General features: G+C 39.2%; 1 protein-coding gene across 3 annotated transcripts in view; it reads right to left on the reverse strand.

Annotated features, from left to right (window-relative positions):
* Positions 1–22,011, reverse strand: part of pcsk2 (proprotein convertase subtilisin/kexin type 2) — a 29,255-nt gene that overhangs the window by 6,258 nt on the left and 986 nt on the right. The window contains exons 1-10 of one of the 3 annotated variants that reach the window (XM_025060863.1): positions 21,467–21,730; positions 20,271–20,375; positions 14,795–14,908; positions 14,308–14,416; positions 13,792–13,829; positions 8,134–8,210; positions 7,257–7,345; positions 5,969–6,144; positions 3,766–3,981; positions 1,835–1,935 (exon numbers count right to left, since the gene is read on the reverse strand). In XM_025060863.1, coding sequence (XP_024916631.1) covers positions 1,835–1,935; positions 3,766–3,981; positions 5,969–6,144; positions 7,257–7,345; positions 8,134–8,210; positions 13,792–13,829; positions 14,308–14,416; positions 14,795–14,830 — 842 coding nt within the window. In that variant the 5' untranslated portion in view covers positions 14,831–14,908; positions 20,271–20,375; positions 21,467–21,730. Of the gene's footprint in view, positions 1–1,834; positions 1,936–3,765; positions 3,982–5,968; positions 6,145–7,256; positions 7,346–8,133; positions 8,211–13,791; positions 13,830–14,307; positions 14,417–14,794; positions 14,909–20,270; positions 20,376–21,431; positions 21,731–22,011 lie in introns of those variants that run through there. The other 2 variants (XM_025060864.1, XM_008322453.3) reach the window with 2 other exon arrangements.

Consider the following 22,011-nt stretch of genomic DNA (forward strand, 5'->3'; position numbering starts at 1 on the left):
TTCTATTTTTTTCTCTCCCCCCCCCCCCCCCCCCCCCCCCTTGTGGACAGAAATGTTTTCACGATCCCTGACCCATACCCCCGCGAAATGAAATACTATTGAGAACCTGATAACATGTATATTTTTATCTGTACAAACCACTGTATGAGTTGCTGCCACCTAGTGACTGCAGGCATGTTATCATTCAAGCATTACAGCAGTGGTACACCTATGTCCATTTTGATCTTGTTTAGCTAATGCTTAAGCTAACCGTGGCTACATAACAAAGAATCCTGATTAATCGTGATGTGGAAAAAGTTAATAAAATATTCAAAAGTATAACATACAAATTTAGCTTCAGATAGATTGTGGATATAAGTCACTGCTGTGCTTTTTGACCTTGGCCAATAGGAGCAAAAACTCTTTCCAGCAGTCTGTACAAATAACTTGTATGGACTATATAAATTCATAGTGTAATCAATGGGTATATAGTGCGTGTTATTATATGCTAAAAATCTGTTAAATATTCATAAATTCATTAAAGTGGTCAGCGCTTTAATTTGGCAGCCCTAATTAAAACACATTTAAACACATCTCTCTTTCATCTTTTTTTACTTGATTTCATCTGTGTAATAACGTAAACGTCACCGTGTCTAAAACCCCACGGTTAATGACTGCTGTCGTCTCTGTTTTGTTCCTTCATCTAGGCTATGTAGCGACAGCTTTGTTCTAGCCGACTCACTCACCGTCAGCTGTTACATGGTTCAAGTGTGTCAGGGCAGTAAAAAGGCGGCACACTCGTCCTAACAGCCTCGGGGTTATTTGCCACTGGACAGGGTGAGCATTCGCTCTTCCCACAGAACATCATTATTGTGTGTACACAGCAAACAGAGCTCCTTTATTCAGCTACTCTGTCTGATTGTTTTGGGTACCGGCCGTTTAGACACCTTTCAACATTGAATGACACGATGTAGTCAAAGACAAATAAATAACATATGGTCTTGTAAAGTCGTTTTTTTTTTTTTAAAACACTTACCATGTTGTGTTTATTTTCTGATCGTTAGCCTCAGGCAATAGACCAGCTAGCTAAATCTGTCTATTTTGTAATAGCCAAAAATTACATTTCTTTTGCCTGTAGAAATATAATCCACAATTGCTGCTATTACCACTCAATATAAATACAAATTATTATCTTATATAATTATATATTTCAGTTAAGAAAATGTATAATATATATATATGTATTATATATAAATATATATACATTTTTTTTTAAATATTTTTTTTTAGAAATTTGAAATTATATTGAGGAGTAAAATAAATTCAGTTTAGAAAATATATAAATATATTTTATATATGTATATATAAATATATATTTTTATAAATTTTCTGAACTGAAATTAAAGAAATTACATTTTTTACAAGACTAAAAAAATAGCTTTTTTTGAATATTCCGAGTCTTTCTGCATCATTTATATAAGAAGTTTAAAATGAGAAAACCTTAAGAGCTTTGGCGTCCATAACATTAACAGATTTTTTTTTTTCCTGATTCAAATATGATGTCCGTCCTTGGCATACGCAACTGAACTAGTGCTTTGTTAAAGAGAGAGAAAGTGCTGCTTCACTTCTCATTTAGTGCTGCTCTTGATAAAGAGTGGTGGAAAAAAATACCCTTGAATGAAATAAAGTAATGGAAAGTAGGAAGATACAGTCAAGCAACAAATACCAGGGATGTCCGACATTAATTTTTGGTCGATATCGGATATACCGATATTGTCCAAACACCTAATTTCCCTAACAAATGCAGCAAACATGGTTAAAAAGCAAATATACCGGTGGGTTATTCAACACATACTTAGCCTCGAGAGCAAGGGCAAAGACACCAGCTGCCTCTGGTGCTGCTGCTGATGTACCAGAATGGCGCAATGTGCAGTTCCCATACAGGTCTGTAGTGGCCTAAAATAAAGAAGAGACAATAATGGATCATTTATGAGGTGCCTCTCAGTTACAGAGAATGGACAGAACAGGCAATAGTAAGAATGATAATACAGTGTTCCCTCGCTATATCGCGGTTCTCTTTTCGCTACCTCAGTACATCACAGATTTTGTTTTGCTATATCGCGGTATTTTACGGTAATTTTTTTTTTTAATTTTCATTATTTTTGTGATAAAAAAACCTTTTTTGAACCTAAAAAAAAATGAAACAGTAAAATATAAAATCACTGTATATTAAATTATGAACTGCGGAAATATCAATGGATTATTTATCTAGCAAAGATATGGTAAATGGGATTCAAATTTTTGTGATCAAATCTTAAGCTGTTGTTAATGTTGTCCTATTAAACCTGGAGTGCGTAAAAAATTGTACATTTCTAGTGATTATTATCATTAGCTACATTGTTGCATGGAAACCTCAGATGACACGTTGTGTTTGTATATATATATATTTGATTGAGATTGTATTTATTTAAGTAAGATCTTAATTAGAAATGATAGCAGAACGACTGCAATTAGAAGAGAATCCATGGGGAAGATCTGTGGCTTAGTCAACAGCCAGAGGTGATTTGCATAATCACCAACACAAACCCTACTGCTTGTGTACCCTGGGAAATTCAGGAGCCTAATTCTGAATGTCAGACTGTATACGTAAGGACATTTATTAACCCCAGCGCTCACAGTGTCTGCAGACTGTCCTTGATAAACACGCTCCAGTGCAGCTCTTTTCATTGTTTACATGTATTGTATGATTCCGTCCGACTCCGGTGACTCATCGAGTCATTTTTTCAGGAATCACCCACCGGTGAGACATCAAACATCAAACATCAAACAGGGAAGCCTTTTCATGGGAAATGAAGCGCTTTTATCTTTTTTCCTTTTCTTTTTATGATGTCAACAGCTCACATAAGAAACTAGGATGAAGACACATGATGATTTTAATAAAACCTGATCTCCCTGATCTCTCTCTTTACAGTAGAGCCAGAATGCTCTCAATGCTGCGGTCGTCTATTTATGGCAACCCCCTTGTGGCAATGTGACGCACCTGAACAGAAAGAAATCAATAAAGGTGAAAGTTCGTATTTTTATATCCGGCCAGCTATTACAGAGGAACAGCTCTCTGGGTTTATCCCTGCTCTTATCAAACCTCCTGAAAGGTGTGGGAATACAACGAGAAGAAGCACTTGTCTGATGTCTAATGTGGTGATTAGCAATCATTGTTCCAAGAAAGCTAATCAAATTTTTTTATTTAGATTTTAACAATTAGCAGATGCTTTTATCCAAAGCGACTTACAAGGGAAGAATTAACAATCAAGCATGTGGTTCCCTCTGGGAATCGAACTTAGGACTCTCGTGATAGCCGCTACACTAGGGAACCACTTATCACAGAAAATTCAAAAATCTGAATTCACTTATTTGGTCTGAAAACTTTTTTTTTTTTTACTGCAAATCATTTTGTTCCTGTTTGTCTATGTGAAGGTAACGGGCAGAATAGTTAAACACTACTCCACTAGGTGGCAGAAGATGGCTTTTAAAACTTGAAAAAAACGAGAGTGACTCACAAAATCGTCATGTGTCTTTCTTCAATTCCTGCAAGTAGTCAGCATTGTGTTCAACTAAACGGGCCAGGAATTCACATTGAGTAAGTGAATTGGGAGTAAATTTAAACAAAAAAATGTAATTATCATTATTGCATATGCTAAAATTTGTTCTCGAAATGACAGCTCCAGAAACATTTGAATACTACCGCTGGTTCGTTTGAGAGTTACGCGGTAACAAAAGGACACTCACGACTCCAGCCTCTGGATTTCTCTTGCGTCCGTTGCTGAACGTGGAGGCCAGGGTGGAGGAGCAGCTCTCATCATACAGGGCGGTGCGGCCGTCGTTGATGGCTGAGTTGATGGAGATTGTCCACATGCTTGAGGCGTAGCCATCACAGTTGCAGTCGTCATAGCTACCACCATCTCCTGATGCCCAAACATAAATGCTGCCTTTTCCTCCACGCCCCTAAAAAAAAAAAAAAAAAAAAACCCTAAAAATTTCCAGAAAATTAAAAAAAAAACAAAAAGCTTGGGCGGATTCCTCCTTTTCCCCCCCCCCCCAAAAAAAAAAAAAAAAAAAACCCCATTAAATTTCCAAGTAGATTAGAAAATGAGTCACAGTTCTGGCGTATCACGGTTTAAATGAGAGTTGAGAAATCATCCGAGGATTTTGTGTTTATCTAATTAGTGCCGCTGTATGGTATTGTGTAAAATCACGTTATTTACTCACACAGAAAAACAATTGTTTGAACAAAGCTGCGGAACAATGACACACAGAAGAATCCCACATAAAAGAATCGTGGCCAGAAAAACAGATTCTGCTTCTGTCCAATGTATCAACAATACTTGCAGCTATGATGAAGATAGAGCGTTTATTTTCTTTGTGTAAATATAGAGAAATATATGTTCATATGTGTAAATACACATATCCTAAATAATTACCTGTGGGTAATTTATCTTATTTATATTTTTCACTCTTTGTGTCATTCTCTGACCTTTTTGTTGATGCAATATGGCAATTTCCTCAGTGTGGGATAACCTAATCTAATCTAGTCTAAACTAACCTAATCCAATCCAATCCAATCTAATCTATGCTATTCTATTCTACGCTAATCTAATCTAATAACCTAACCTAACCTAACCCAATCTAATCTAATCTAATTTATACTAATCTAATCTAATCTATTCTATTCTAATCTAATATAACCTAACCTAACCTTACTTAATCCAATCCAATGTAATCTAATCTAATCTATTGTATACTAATCTAATCTAATATAACCTTACCTAATCCAATTCAATCTAATCTAATCTATTCTAATCTAATCTAATCTAATCTAACCTAACCCAATCTAATCTAATCTATTTTATACTAATCTAAAATAACCTAACACAATCTAATATAATCTAATATAACCTAATCTAATCTAATATTACATTACCTAACCTAATCTAATTTAATCTAATATTAGCTAACCTAATTTAATCTAATCAATTGTAATCTAATCTAATCTAGTATAACCTAACCTACTCTAATCTTATCTAACCTAATCTATTTGTCTCACTGCACACTGCAATCTAGGTGCAGGCAGTGAGTGTATAAAACGTGTGTTTTATGTTGAGTTGAATACCTATTGTTAATTGTTACTTCCTAAAATAAAAACTGTCAAAAACATGAAATCCTTGACATAACATAAAACAACCCAAACAGGGAAAAAAAACAAAAAAAAAACGTCATTACACACGCAATTCCTTTATAAACAAAATATCTAAATCAACAACATAAACCTAACTTTGTTACTAGTACACAAATGTAGTCTATTTAAAAAAGACATTTAAAACAGCTTCTCTTTTATGCCAACTTTCTCATCTTATCTTTTATTTCAGACTTGGTTTCCACCATCTGATTCATTTACATTATTGGTAGTAATAATATAAAAAAAAAAAAAAGACAACGCTTGAAAAGACATCAGAATATCATCAGAACATCAAAGGCCACGCGGAGACTCTTCTAGCTCTGTACAAATAATCCCAGCTACATGCAGATCGGCTCGTACTCAGCCGTGCTGCCTGTGAGTGGGGGTCACCTCAGAGCAACCCACACCTGTGGGCATGTGGCGCATCATGTTTAATCGAGCAAATAATTGGCAGAGGCGCTGGTTTAATGGCAGCTGTGTGTGTATCTGTGTGTGTGTGTGGCTCCCACAGCTCTAAAACTTCACTGAATTCAACTCATAAATATGCTGTGGTCCCAGAGTCCACATTAAATGTGGTCCCAGCAACAGTTTTGCATAATGGGATTAAAGTGAAGGTCGGTGCAGAAATACGACTAAATTAGAAACTCGCTGTTTTTACAAAGTCACAATGAGAAGAACAAGATGGCCGATGAAGAAAATTCAGCCTGTCAACAAAACTAAGCTGAGTTCAAATAAAAGATCACTTTAATTCCTCACCTTGTTCACGCCGTCGGCCATGGCCTGCAGGGTGAGCTCCCTCGGTCCGTCAACCGTCTTGCCGTCGTCAGTTGGTCCCCAGCTGGCGCTGTAGATGTCAATAACCTGAGGCATGTGGCTGATGGACGATGCCTCGATGATGTCAGTCATGAAGGGTTGGTCCAGCATCCTGATTCCTGGAAGAAACAAATGCGAGGTGAGACTGACACCAAACTGTGAGGTACTGACGGATTATTTACCACAAAGCTGGTAAATAATTATTTTCTTACGATATACAGGGTTATCGTCTCACGCCTAAAATCGCAACCTAATGTAAGTCAGAACTCTCGCCGATGCTAACGCTGTTCCTACAGCGCAACCTAACGTAAGTCAGAACTCTCGCCGATGCTAACACCGAGTGGTAACATCATGATCCAGGACACAAACAAAAAGCGAATGTAGCACAATCCAATGTCTGCCGGTGAATGTAAACAAAGCCGTCGTCTGCATATAGCGCCGCATGAGCTTGTGTTTCTTCGCTCTACTCGCCAACTTGTTCCTGTGTGAAATTTGTTTTAACGCCGTACGTCGGAATGATGGAACAAGAGTTCCTCGATATATTTATAGGAGATGGCGATGTAACCGCGAAACGCTGTAAGTCGAGGACGTCGTAAACTGAGGACATAAAAACATCGGAAGGGTCTGACTTACACTTGGGAGCCAGTATAAAGCGCAAAAAACAAAACAAAAAAAACCCCAACGAATGTAAACGAAGGGGTCTTCTGCGTGTAGTGCCACATGAAGTCGTGTTTATTTGCTCTGCTCGCCAACTAGTTGCCGTGTGAAATTTGTTTTGACGCCGTACGTCGGGAATGATGGAACAAACTGAGGTCGTAAACTGAGGACATAAAAACATCGGAAGGGTCTGACTTACACTTGGGAGCCAGTATAAAGCGCAAAAAACAAAACAAAAAAAAAAAACAAAAAAAAAAACAAAAAAAACAACACAAACAAATTTTAATCACGAAATGCTGTAAGTTGAGGACGTCTTAAACCGAGGACTCCCTTGAAAAGATGCAAAAAATGTAAAAAAAAAAAATTTCTAAAATTTCTAAAGACAATATCTGATATTTTTCCAGGGCAATAAATAATATATTTAACAAGAACTAAATACAAGGGGAGTCATCCACATACGGTGATTTGTTGTAACATTGTACTGATACCACTGTCATCAGAGTCTATTTCCACTGCCGTCTTCTCATTGTTATTCCCCTCACCGTCCCATGTGCAGCTTCATTATGACACACACCTGCCACTTTTGAATTGTAGGCGACTCCAACCCCACAGATATTGTTATTGGCTGCTGCAGAAACCTCTCCAGCACACCGTGTGCCGTGACTGGTGACAGGGAAAAACAAAAAAAAAACAGAAGAGAGGATTAGCATAAAAAAAAAAAAAAATCAATACAATTACCATTCACCCTGGGTTTCCCTGCTGCTCGTAGAAGGCCAACATGAATATTCTGCACTTCTCGCCCATCGTTTATCTGAGTCAGACTGAATACGTTGGCTCGCATCAGTGTTGTGTGATGTGTGTCTGTCACACCATTGCTTGGCTCGCCTCAAGGAAAACTGCACAGAGTTGACCCCGCTCTCCCAGCATGCTTTGCTTCAGACAGGCAGCTATTTATAACCGTAAACTGATTAGCCAGCACATTGTGTCCTATAGTCGGCAACTGCAACACTGACAAACCCAAAAATGTCCCTCCTACACACACACACACACACACACATCTAACGGAGGAGAAGACACAGAATATACGTCTCTCTCTCTGTTCCTCCCTGGACATGTTGTGCAGAGGCAGTGGATCATGCACTGTGATAGCGAGATGGGAGGCAGATAGTGTTATCAGACAGCGGCTCATCGGTGTAAACACTGCAGCTGGAAGTGCAGCAGTGTTTGTGTCCAGCCCTGCTTCATCTTCAATAACTTGTCCAAGAGATCAGGTGGGGGGAAAAAAAAAAAAAAGCAAAAAACCTTTAATGATGTCCAACGTCTGTTTATTCTGCACCATTACGTCCAAACAGACGTGGTTGAAGAGACGCACATATGTACACACACGGGAAAACACACACACACACCCACACCTCGTATGTAAACAGTAGAGTGAGCTGAGTGAGCTTTACCTGTTGAACCAGTCGTCTGTGTAGCGTGGAAATGGGAACGGGTCGTTGCTGCTGAAGTCATAGCTGGCATCAGCGTTCTGGAAGTGGAAGTGAAAATCAAGAGACACGGCAGATACTGATATATATATATATATATATATACAGTATATATTCCTGATATTTCTTAGTGATCTGGAGTACTAGATTTATCATCGGCCATAAATCAGACAGCTTAACACATTTAAATAAGGATTTTAATCCTCTTGTGTAGCTGGTAGCTTAGCACAACAACACGATGTTGTCTTGTTGGCTGACATGTTCTGACGTGTGTTAGTCATATCCCACAATGTACATTCACATGGTAAAAGGACTAAACAAATGTCAAATGGATTTATTATTGCAAAGAAGTTCAAGTGAAAGAAAAAAAGAAAAAAGAAAATCGAAAAAGAAAATCTAATATTTAAGAAAAAATTCCTCAGACCCGACACAAATTAGTTTGTATTGTCTCTCCTTAGTGAAAAATACGACATCTTGCGAGGAAGATGTCGTATTTTTCACCATGATGAGTCTCATAGTGGTGCCAAATATTATATTGTATATTTTACTTTCAAAATGTATCAGTCCAGATTGAACTCCCTAATGGACCGATTTTGGCCTGCGGGCCGTATGTTTGAAACCCCTCTTCTTCTTTTTTTGGTATTTAACCTTTATTTTACCAGTAAGAATCCCATTTAGATTCAGAAACTCTTCTGTGAGGGTGTCCTGGCCAAGACAGCACCATAATAGTTCCACATTAAAACACTAGTTTAAAAAAAGACCACAAAGAACTGGACACGTAAAACAATTAGTGCCAAGACGGCGAAACTATTATTAGCGCTTTTAGTATTTGGCAAAAAAAAAAAAATTTTAAAAATCCAGTTTCAGGTGTTGATGTAATTCAAGTGTATACTTGTGGTCAAGGGATGACATACTCTACTACAGCGGAAGCAATTGTCGATCACAATGTTTTCGCAGCCTCGCAAAAAAGATGCGGTTCCTGCTACTACTACGGATACACCCTGGAAGAGGTGTCCCGAGAAATGGCGCCACCCTCTGAAGAGACGTAAAATCAATCATCGGCTGCGCAGTAAAAGTCATCATCATCTTCCTCATCGTCATTTTACTGCGCATAAAATATGGTGTCACTACTTTGCGGAAATTCAGTTCTCGCGGCAGGGCTCGGAACCTATCTACCGCCATAAACGAGGGACCGCTGTATTTCCTTGTAAAGAAAGTTGGGGTAACACTAAACTATAAGCCCAACAGGAGTGAGAAACAAATGAATATTTAATGGAAGGAAAGTGAAGGAAAGTGAAGTACTTGTCATTGTGACACAGCACACCTGCTTTTAACCCATCACCAAAGTGAACAGTGGGCAGCAGTGAGTGGGGACGGTGCCATGCTCAGAGAACCTTGGCAGCTGGTGGACTCAAACCTGAAGCCTTCCGGACCAAAGTCGGCTTCCTTAACCACTAAGCCACCACTTCCCTTTTTAGTTATTATAAAGCCTTTACATTAACCCCTTAACCACTACCGTTGTTGATATTAACTTGATTGATTCCAGAAGTGCTGTCTCATGCTCAGCAGCTTAATGTGGACAGCACGCTGGACGGAATGACGCAGTACTTAATTACAAATCTCCGCTTTACGCCAGGACTGGAAATGTGTGGTCACTGAAGGGACTTCAAGCTGACAAAATAATGGCCGCAAATTTAATTCACCGTGGAGGGGAGTGAAAGGACGAAACAAAGGAAACAGACGTGGAAAATACACCAGAAACTCATCTGCCAGAAACACACGCTATCTATGGTAGGGGTTCTCAATCGCCGGTTCAGGGACTGGTGCCAGTCTGTAGGTCATTTTGTACCGAGCCGCAGTGGGACACAGTGGAATAAATAGTACTTCAGTTTTACTAATTGACTTCCTTGAAAAAGAATCCAGTCCTATCCCTTTACTTTTTTCATTCAAAGATAATCTGTCAATGTTTCTGTACAATGGCGCTGTATTACTGGTTCTTGGTACAAAAAGGTTGGGGACCGCAGGTGCGTTTGTCTGGTCATCAGTATGGACGAGCCAACGCTGCACTCATTATCCATATAAGCTAACACATTGCTGTAGTAGCTGACATTTAGACAATATGAGTCACGGGCAGCAGGAAAAAGGGGAAATTGAAAGAAGGCCAGAGCTACTGACCCAACGGAAACATGCCGGAACGGTGACAGTGTGGAACAAGTGCAAAAGTTGATCGGCTGTAACTTTGTACAGCGTTACCACGTGTGACAAATGAGGTCAGTTAGCGGCTTCTTTACAACTAATATGACCTTCAATAAACAGTGAGGCTAGAATGAAACGTCACACTGATGCCGGGTTTCCAAACGGTACACATGATGGATGATAACTATCCTTACACAGACAGCCAATGGGAGTGCCGGCTCCTTGATCATGATTGGTCAAATTCTCCAGTGACAGGTTTGAATTGTAACGACTCTAATAATGTATCAAAAAATAGTTAACGTAATTTCCGGATTAAAAGCCGCTACTTTTTTCACACGCTTTGAGCCCTGCGGCCTAAACAATGAAGCGGCTAATTTATGGATTTTTACGGGGTAACGAAGTTTATGCCGCTAGCGATCAATGACTTTTCTGGTTGCTAGCGATCAAGGACTTTTCTGATAGACCACTGTGTGTTATACTAGTAGTGTATGTCACGACTGCGTGTTATACTAGTAGCGTATGTCTGTCTGATAATAAAGACCCCAACTTCCCTGTTTCTGTTTACCTCTGCTGCGGACAAGCACAAAGTGAAGGGAGTTAGCACTGGCGCTAATGTTAGCTTTGTCCCTGTGGCAGATCACTGTGCATTCCAACTACGGTCGTGGCGCCGAAGCAGGAAAGAGCTAACGTGTAACCAGCCGTGTTACAGGCAGTGCGTGCGGCTTATATTCCGGTGTGCTCAGTAGTCCGAACATTACGGTATGTCGTCCTGTTGTAAACGTCGTGCCGCAGATGTTTCACTCTCTGTCACTAGGGTTCCTGCGAACCAAAACCGGCTGCGAACTGTTCCGCCTCTAGTTCCATTTTCTCCCTGCGCTCCGTTTCTGTGTTTCTCTAAATTTGTCTCACATTCAAACAAAAGGCTGAGATGAACTTCACACCCGTGTGACATTATAATGCGTTGTCATGGAAACCTCAGCGGGCGTACACTTGAAATAACTATTCCTCAACAGCGGCACAAATACCACCAACACAGAGTTCTGCCGTTTAGATAATTATCCCCAGGACAGAAGGAAGGAGTGAGTATATTTATGGATTAAGGGGAAGCAGTAATTGATTACTTTAACACCGCTAATTGACTTTGTACCACCCTCATCGTAGAAAAGGTGATAATTGACGCATGTATGAATGTGTTTAATCGTGCGTTATGAACAATTGCACGGTAGGGATTTAGATATAAATAATCCGGGATAGATTGACCAAGCATCTCACATGTGGACATACACACAATCACAACCTACACACCATGTTAAATGTCTGGAATGTTATTGGCTGTAATAGACAATTGTGAACACTAAAAAAAAAAAAAGTGTAATTTCTATAAAAAGGAGAAAAATCTCAAGATAATGCTTCATTTTCTTCAACAGAAAAACAGCCAGGGTGTTAACAATTAACTTCCATACTTCCATGTATAATTAGCAAAAAAAACAAACAGTTTTTTGGGGGGCTAGAATGTGCAGTTTTTGGCTCTCTCTCTCAGTCGTTATCGCTCTCTCTCTCGCATCACTTCAGCTCAGGCCAAGTGTTATTTCCAGGCTAGGGCTCACTGACAGGAAGCATGCAAACACACAAGAGAGTTGTAAATGCAAACTTTTTTTTTTTGCAAATCACATTCAACCTAAGGTATGCAGTGTGCTAACCTACTGAGGCGGAAAACAAAATGCTAATGTAAGTGCTAACTCCTGAGTGTAGCCACGCTGTCAACGTACACGCTAAAGGACGCATTTTGGAATTAACAGGCAGGAATACATGAGACATCCTTCTTCCTTTGTTTCTTCTCTAATCCAACGTCAGTATACAACATTTATTTTCTCCACCTGCTGTTTCCTTACGACTTTCTTGTTTCTCGTTCCTCCTGCTCCATCGTAAGCTCCATCAACACCCTTCAAAGTCCTATACTTGAGCTATCTCCCACTTCTTAGGACGAATCTTGCTGAAAGTGACTTGATCAGACCTAATAATAATAATATTTAAAAAAATACACCAATTCTGTGGTGACCTCCGAAAAATATATTATGATCATATTATATTGTCAGTCTGGCTGAAAAAAATAGTGTAAACACTTCTGACAGCTTCGGTGTAGGCCTGGTGTCCTATATTATACTTTAATTAATTTGTAATTAGAAATAATTAGCAAAGCAAACAGTCCTTATATAGAAATGATGAGTTACAAATAAGGTCATTATGTGTAATATTTCATATTTCATCTAAAAATACAAAACCAAATTAATGCAAATGCTAAATCTGGTTAAGCGTGTATGCTGACGACACCGTTAAATGATTCGTGTAGATTTTGTATTTTGAACTTTGCAAAAACTGCAAACTCATTTACCTAATTAAAATGACTCTAAACCAAGCGTATAATTCCATATTTACCCTAGCAACAACGTATTCTTTAAGAATTTATCAGCATTCTGCACATGGAGCGTCACTTTGTGCAGCGCCAACTACACTGGCGTTATAACTCCTTATGTGACAGATTAGCCTGCTATTGTGCTTGGCCACAGTGCAGTGCGCATTAACATTAGACAGCTTGGCTGGCCGTCTGCCTTTCTCTGCGTCCTCCAGGAACACAAGGAGACTCGGAGGCCATGAAGGCAAAGAAACCACCCGTCATCGTCGATGGTACAACACAAGAATTCTACTGAATCTTAACAGCACTTTGGCTAAATGAGGGGAAGTATGATAATAATCATCAGTGGTGGACAGTAACAAAGAAGTTCATATATTTATTATTATGGCTTTGATGACCAGCAACTGAATTATTTTAAATGTAACCTACGTTGTTTGTTTTATGTGTTTGGCTAATTTAGGTAACTAGCAGCTATCCGCTAGCATAGCTCACTAGGGTGACCAGATGTCCCCTTTTCCTTGGACATGTCCATTTGTTAGACCTGGAAATTGCCTAAACTTTTGGCACATCATGGTTCATCCGTTCATCCATCCATCTGTCCATCCTTCATCCATCCATCCAACATCCATCTATCTATCATTCATCCGTCCATTCATCTATCCATTCATCTATCCAACCATCCATCCATCCATCCATCATCCATCTATCTATCATTCATCCGTCCATCCATCCATCTGTCTGTCCATCCATCCATCCATCTACTATTTAAAGATATAACTCATCAGGGTACTTTTCCGTTGGTCCATCCATCCGTCTGTCCATCCATCCATCCATCCATCTACTTTTTAAAGATATAACTCATCAGGGTACTTTTACTTTTGATACTTAGTAGTAGTAAGTATATTTAAAGCCAAATACTTTTATACTTCTACTCAAGTGGAAGTATTACTATCAGCTAGTGTTCTTTATCCATCATTGATAGCATTAAAAAAAACACATGCACAAATACTCACATAATTTGATGCCAGGTCAGGATGGAGATAGTCAATGCCTGAAATGCAAATTTGATGTTAGGAGGAGTCAGGACTAAATAATAAAAAAAAATGTTTAAAGTATATTTTATTGGTTGAATTTAATATTAGGAGTGGTGAAAGATTAGAGTCAGGACTAAATAATAAAAAAAAAAAAATTTAAAGTATATTTTATTGGTTGAATTTTGATCGCATTTTTCAGCCTATTCCTGGTCCATTTGATCTAGTTAAAATGTTGAATTGTTTTCCAATGTACATTCACGAGGACCATAATAATTAAACATACACTACGCAGCTTAAACCCTGTCTTAATTTAAATTTAATAGAAGTCATTTTGTTTGGTGATTGATTCAGGTCTGATATTAAGCACTAATAAATGACCTACATAATTCATGAATCTCAGCCTGTTCCTAATCATTGACAGAATGACCGGCACTATATTATTAACTTTCATCTGAATAATTCATGCAGGAACTGAACGCTCTCAGTTTCTCTCACCGTCATCCATGATTGCGATGGTAACTCCTTTCCCCGTGAAGCCCAGCTGCCATGCTTCAGCCACGTTAAGATCCAGCCCCGGAGTTCCATCGGCCTGGCCTGTGTTTATCTAAATTAGGTGAACAAAAAAAAAAAAAAAAAAAAAAGAAAAGCAGCCGCCATTAAAAGGTTTAGATAAGAACTGCTTAGATGTGCGCAATTTAAAGTGGGCTTGTAATGGAAGTGAAATGTCAGCGATTTGGTAAATCATCTGATATGTCAAGTGAAAAAGCCACGCTCGCCTTTACACACAAACAAGAGGGGAAAAGAAATCGGGCCGCATGGATTTAGCGAAGGAAAAAGGCGGCAACATCATTGGCAAGGCTAATTAAAGAATGAATAACAATGATGCAGGAGGCGGCGGGGGAATACGGCCCGGCTTCTAAGCAATTAGGGTGGAAGAATGTGGTTGAGCATAAAAGGTCAGGCTGAGTCAGGCATCACTCACCAGGTACCATTGTTTGGTGAACAGAGGGTCACTCATGTTAACTTCGATGTCGTTGATATTCCTGTAGCCGCGCTTCTGACGGCTGAAACCATCCTGTTCGAAGACATTCTTCACCTGGAGGAGGGGAAAAACCGGAAGTCGTTTTGATAACTGGATTGAGTTGTTCGACAGCAAAAAAAAAAAAGTTAGAATGTGAAGCATAGCTGCGAAAAAAAAGAAATATTTATTAATATTTTATTAGTGTAAATTCATTGCAGGATTAATTGCAAAGATAGTGTGACTAACATAATGTAGCTAGATTTTAAATATAACTAAACTCAATTAAATAATAAATTCATTTAAGGTGAATACTGTTAGAAAAAAGCTACAAGTTGTTAATCTTTGGTTAGAAGAAAGCTAAACGGGACATGGAATGTTGTGCACACCTTCAAAAATAACCATTGAAAAATTTGTTTTCAACCTAGGGTTCGGGACCCCACGTGGGGTCACGTGGAATTAAAACGGGGCTGCTAGAAATGTAGAATTTTTTTTTTCAAATTTAAAAAATTAAAAAGATAAAAATATATAATATAATATACTGTATATATATATAGCATCAAAATATTACTAGTGACAGCTATTTCTTCTTTCTTCAAAGTAATAATTCAAAGAAATATGATCAATAATTAATTCTAGAAAAAAAAAAAACTCTGGGGACGTCAGAATTTTGTGTTGTCAAAATGCGCTCACAGACCAAAAAAGGTTGTGAACCACTGTTTTGATACACAGTAATCACCCAGAGTGACTGGAATACTAAGTAGTTACTCGTTTATACGTGTGTCTGTTTGACACGGTAGCACAAGCCTGGCTGTTTTACGGCTCGTCAGCGCCTCCCCTGTTTCCATTTGAGATTGAATTCCAAATCTCTCAGAAGTAATCACAAATAAACTGCACAAATAAATCCGATCGAACACGGCCATATGGAATTATTAGGTTTATTTCACACTTGTTGATGTGAAACTCCAGCGAACGTTTTTCCGGCTGTCTTAACTGTTAGCGTCAGTTAAAACAGAAACGTTAACCCTATAATTCACCGTGCCGACTCATCGCTCAGTGAGACGTAGAGATGCTTTGTGTGCTAAAAAAACCCACTGTGTTCTATATAGTGACAAAGCGGCCGAACATTATAGACTAAAACACCAATCTTTAGAACCAGGACTGCCAGCAGAAGCAGGGCTTTCCAAATCACTTGGTAGAAAATGACGGAGACATTTATTTACCTCTGACAAATGTTTGATTAAAAAAAAAAAAAAGAAGGCCAATTACTCCCACAGATGTGCTTCTTTGAATCGTCAAAGCTGCGCTTTAAAAGCAAGCAGGAAAACAAAAAACATATATTCATGAGAATTACTGATATGCTGTATATTCAGAGATCAGTTCTACTCTCTGGACGACCAGGTTACACAAGGACGTGCTACGAAAAAAAAAAGCGGCTCGTCAATACAGCCATTTAAAATTGAATTTTTTTTTTTTTTTTTACCATTGAAAAAGAGAAAATGGAGGTTAAGTAGAAGAAGGGAGAGCAATCAATAGCTAAACCAAGCCTGGAGTGAGGTTCAGCTACAGCATTTGGCATATTTTACTGAGAGGAAGGTCTCAATGACAACGACTTCATTTGAAGGATTAGATCCTTTTTCATCACCCGCTGCCTCTGTGTGTGCGTCAGCGGTTGAAACAGGAAAGGATTACAGTGCGACGCCGTCATTGTGCCACAGCAAATAAAGCGAGTGTTTTTACAGTTCATTGTCAAAATGGAAACTCATTTCTAAATGATGCCATAAAGGAAAGTGACGCCTGGCTTAAGGTTGCTTTCAGAGATGAAATGTTTCTCCGTGTGCTCATCCTGGTTCCCTGGCTCTGTAGATAAAACACGTCGGCAGATTCGCAGCTAATGCTTTAAAACTAAAAAACCCTAAAAACTGAAATTCTCACTGAAAAAAAAAAGGGTAAACAAATGTAGCATATCGTTGAATTTCTCCCATAGCAGTAATAATAAGTACTGATTCAAATCATTTGACACTGCGTTTAGATCACAGTGCCAAGGCGTCCGCCCCCCATGTTGGGCACCACTGCTCTAGTGAGCCTGACAGGACCATAAGAAAATATTGATACACTAAAATATTGCAATATGTCTTTTCATCGTCTTCATCAATATATTGTCTATATTAATATATCGTCTAAAACAATATATTGTCTATATCACTATATCGTCGATGTCAATATATTGTCTTTGTCACTATATTGTCTATCAATATATTGTCGATAACAATATATCGTCTATATCAATATCGGCTATATCAATATATTGTCTATATCAATATATTGTCGATAACAATATATAGTCTATATCAATATATCAGCTGTATCAATATATCATCTTTATCAGTATATTGTATCGTTCGCCCCGTATCGTGATACCTATCGTATCACATCGCTCTTACCAATACACACACGTCAGAACCATGAATGTCTGGTTGTCGACTACTATGAATATTTACAAAAATGCCTATTCATCACAGTCAGTAAAATAAACAAGTAACACCTGGACAAAGCACCATGAATTAATACTTTTTTTTTTTTTTAAAAAAGAACGTTTTCTGTGTTGTTCCTTTGACTGAACGTACATTAGTACATCATCCTCCGTCCCTCGACCCTCTTCCTCCTCCTCCCCCCCCCCTTCTGTCCATCATCCATTTATTTCCTCACCAGACAGGAGAAATGGTATTTCCCCCTGTGAAGACATGTCACAGTGCCCACTCAAAACATCAAACAGGACCCCTCCACCACCATCAACCTCTTTTTCTTTGCTCCCTATTCACCAAGTCCTCGCATTCAGCGCAAATCGCCGCTTCTTCGGTCTCTCTTTTCTCCTTGTACTCTTTAATGACCTCATCTTCGTCGACACCTGCCTCTCAGGGTCGGAGGGACACGATCGTGTTCATTCTTTACACAGTGTTTGCTGAAATCTCCGGGTAATACATTTTCAATTTTTTTTTTTAATTGAACAACACACTGCGGGGTTCGACTGTGCTCCATCATTGCAGGGTTTAAGAAATCAATAACGACTGAACAACCAAAGAGAGATGTAAAGACTCCAGAGACACTCCCCCCCCCCCCCCCCCCCCTCTATCTACAACACTAAGTCCGTAATGAAACAGTACAGCGGTTCCATCAATGATACCATATTATATGTAATACATAGAAAATAGCTAGTATTATCTGACCCAGACCATTCATTTCTGCTATACACCTATAACTACCTGTGATGATACCTTGTCAGCTCTTGGAGACAGGCTTTGGTGGGATTTTTTTTTTTCGATCACAATTTCTGCTGGCGAATAAATACAACGTGTCCGATTGGATCCGATTTCAAAGCCACAGGATCGTACACCACGATCAAGACTCTTTAAAACAAAAATTTTGATGTATTTTTTTAATGCACCAGCTCAGCCTCCTCATCAGACATTCCCTCACTAAAGAAATGAAAAAAAAAAATCTCGAGGGACTTCCTGGGAAAGGTTAACTGAATTTTTTGTAAGTCTTCATCCTCCTCCACTACAGCCGTGCTCTATTCATCAGCGGCAGTAACAACGCTATACTAGATCTGCGGATGTCAAGCAGTCAGTGTCAAGGCTGCTGAGCCAACACTGGAACCGATCGGGATTGTCAAAGGAACCATAACAACGTTAGGACAGTACTTCTGGTGGGGTGGGGGGACATGAGTGTACCACTGCTGTTATGCTTGAATGATAACAAGCCTCCAGTCACTAGGTGGCAGCAACTCGTACAGTGGTTTGGTAGAGAAACAAATATAGAAGGCGGGGGGTGTGTGAAAACATTTCCGTCCCCAAGAGGGGGACATGACAGAAAATAATTGGTTTAGGTGATGAGGAACCCACCGAGCTACAACACGTCATATGTCACTGACACATAGGTGGCAGCAGTGTTACGAAACGGTAAGGAAAACACTTGGGGATGATATACAGCAGTGGTCTCCAACTGCAGTGAGCTGTGGACCACAGCTGTCACTGTCATTTTATTGGAGGTGTTTGTTGTTCACTACATAAAACACGGATATTTTTGGAAAGGGTAGTTTTTGGGTTTTTTTATAAATACTGTGTCATTTCAGTTAAAACAGCACAGTACAGATCTTTTTTTTCTTTATTCCTAAATAACACCCCCTTAATACAGGCTAGTGATGGCTCGATACAACTTGATCTTCTCCAATACCGTACCAATACTGCAAACCGGAGTATTTGCTGATACCAATATCAATTTGATACCTTCTTTTCTCACCCAAAAATACCCCAGCCAGTTGCAGAGGCGACAGTGTCTCTAATTCCGGCCGACCGTTTGGGCTCAGGTATCGGATCAGACGGGCTATTGTTCAATCTGGAAATTTTTAACCAATCGCCTGAAACCATCCCTAATACCGCCTAGGTCTGCGTACACTAGGCGGTGTTGTACACAGCATCAGTGATGCAGTTCTGCTCAGGTCTGTGATGCGGTCTGCCTTTCATTAGCTGTATTAGCTCAGTGGAGTGCCTGGCGTTAATTTTCATTAGCACCTCTCATAACCGCAATTAAAAAAGGTCAGTTGATTGTCTGCAGCGGGGGCCGCTACTTTCCCTGCCCACGATACAGAGCTACACGAATACAGAGTGGGGTTTTTTTTTTTTAGGAGTGGTTTTTTTGGATTTGTTGCAGTGACAGTACAGCCTGTACCGTACTATGTCAGCCATTATGGCGGAATTGTAGAACGTGTCTTCACTAAAGATAGTAGGTATGTCCATGCTTTAACCCTTCGCTCCCTAGTTGACTTGCCAGTGATTTCATTGGTCAGGCCCTTGACTCATAATTGCACCTGCTAGCTGACTGACATTTGATGAAGAAAATAGTGAATTTGATTGAATGAATTTCGTAACACAACGTTCCCGTGTCTACAAGAAAAAAAGAAAAAAGACAGGAATACTGCGTGAAAACTGCATTGATCCGCTTTTTAAGGTACTTAGCAATGGTTTAAATTTTTATTTTAAAAGCCAACTAAGTGAAAAATTAATAAATAGATAACTGGATGTTATGGAATATTCCAGTTGGACCTTGGATCAAATCTGCTGCAACACTACCGTAACTAGGATAATAAAAAAAATTGCCTTTTACACTTTGTTTTTTTTTTCTCTGTAATATTTGTTTTTAGTTTGAACTCATCTCATCAGCTCATCACAACACCAGTGCAGCCGATGTTTATGTTCGATATGTCAGGGAACACAAATGTCTCCCCTCACCCCCATCGACATCCACGTCCTAATTGTCTTTAACATAGATTACGGCCTTAATTGCGTGATTACCGAGCAAAGGCAAGGGGTAACTATGGTGACGTGGATGCAGGAAACAAAATTGGCTTTTTCAGAGCGTGTCCCAGCGTGCACATGCTCACCCTGTGGTCTTTCTGTAGCCGCTGTCTGCCGTTGCTGCTGCGTTTGCTCCACTTCCTCGGAGCGTCCTGAGGATAGAAGTGAAAGAGCCCGTCTCCGAAGGAAAGCTGCATGAAGAAAGGAGAAATTGTAATTAAAATTAAAAAAAAAAAGAAACATTTATCTGCCATCCCTTTTCGTATTTAAATGAAAGAAAAGGGACGTCAGGTCATCCTGTGGGTGAGCACAAGGGCACTGATTTCCCTGGCTTTCAAATGGGAGCTATTTTAAGACACACCAGTGCTGGAATCAACCGTGATAAATCACAAGGGCAGGGAAGTGAGACGCAGCGTCCAGAGCTCTTCCTCTGGCACCGTGCACAGATTAAAGACTCCCCTATGCTTTGGTACCGGGTCAATCCTGAAAGTAAACGCTTTCAGACGCACAACTGTCAGCTCCTAGGAGATTGTATGAGACATGAAAAAATAATAAACCTTCATTACTCGTGAGCTAACTGCAGGTGTTTTTCCATTCCACATCACATTCCGTCTTCTTGAACGGGAAACCGAAAAACACTTCTGGTAACAGGGACGTTGTTCAATAATGCATGTCCCAGCAAGACAAATATAGCTGCCGATTACATAACCACAGGAGGGGAGTGGGTGCTGCTGGGTAGGGGTAGCCTACTGTAATAAGAACAGGAGGTGAATGGTGATGCTCTGAAAACCAAAAATAAATATTAAAAGAATCTTTACTCAGAGCAATCAGACACTTGTCTATAAAAAAAAAATTTACTCAGAGCAATCAGACACTTGTCTGTTCAATGCTACGCCTCACTAGATAAAGGCGCCGGCTAATTCCCTCTGAACGTTTAGTTTGGCATTTCACAAGACCCACAGACACTGAATTATTCATATGATTCTGCCACAGTGGGCAGAATCATATTTGATTGGTTGCACGGTATTACATGGCATTTGACATATTATTCTATGTGTTTAAAGATATTTTAAACACCAAAATGCTTAGCTGGGTTTTTAATGTCATGTTTGTGTCATTATGGTAATATAAATGCACAGCGAATTTGCAAAAGTTTAGTTGTTTGTTTTTTTTTCCCGATAGCAAAACCTCGTTTAAAGCCACACACAAAAGAGGCGCGAAAAGAACTAAATCAGTTCAAACTTTACCCTAACGAGAAACGGTCGTGTTGTGTTGAACTAACCCAACTGTTCCTTTACTCTCCTCTCAGCGACACCTGGAAATAATAGACTTCTATTTTCAAACGTTCATTTATCCGTGGCGGAGATTTGCCAACTCGTCAGCTACACGGGCTACGATAAGCCAGCGGGTAACCTTTACGTGAGCCTGCATTTTAGCGGTAGTGACGTCATCAATTAAGATAAAATGTCACGGAAAGACGGCCAAACAACACGACGAATCTTCAGAGACTCCCTCCTGTCGGCCTGGGTGTGTTAATGATAACGGTTGTTTATTTGGTTTATTTATTTTTTTGGTTTTTTTTTTTTTTTTTTTTTACATCGCTTAAATGGGATTTTCTTGATTGTGTTACAATGAACAAGATTGTTGACTTAGATATATTTTCCGTTGAAATACTAATTCAGATTTTTTTTTTTAAAAAGAAGATTGTACTCTTAAATATGTTTTGAAATGTAAACAAATGAAAATTAAATTCAATAGGGGAAGAAAAAAAAAAAAAAAAAAAAAAGCAAAAGCTTGTAATTTTCCACTGCTTACCTTTCGGGCCCT

This window comes from Cynoglossus semilaevis, chromosome 12 (assembly GCF_000523025.1).
Source record: "Cynoglossus semilaevis isolate Cse_v1.0 chromosome 12, Cse_v1.0, whole genome shotgun sequence".
Lineage (NCBI taxonomy): Eukaryota > Metazoa > Chordata > Actinopteri > Pleuronectiformes > Cynoglossidae > Cynoglossus > Cynoglossus semilaevis.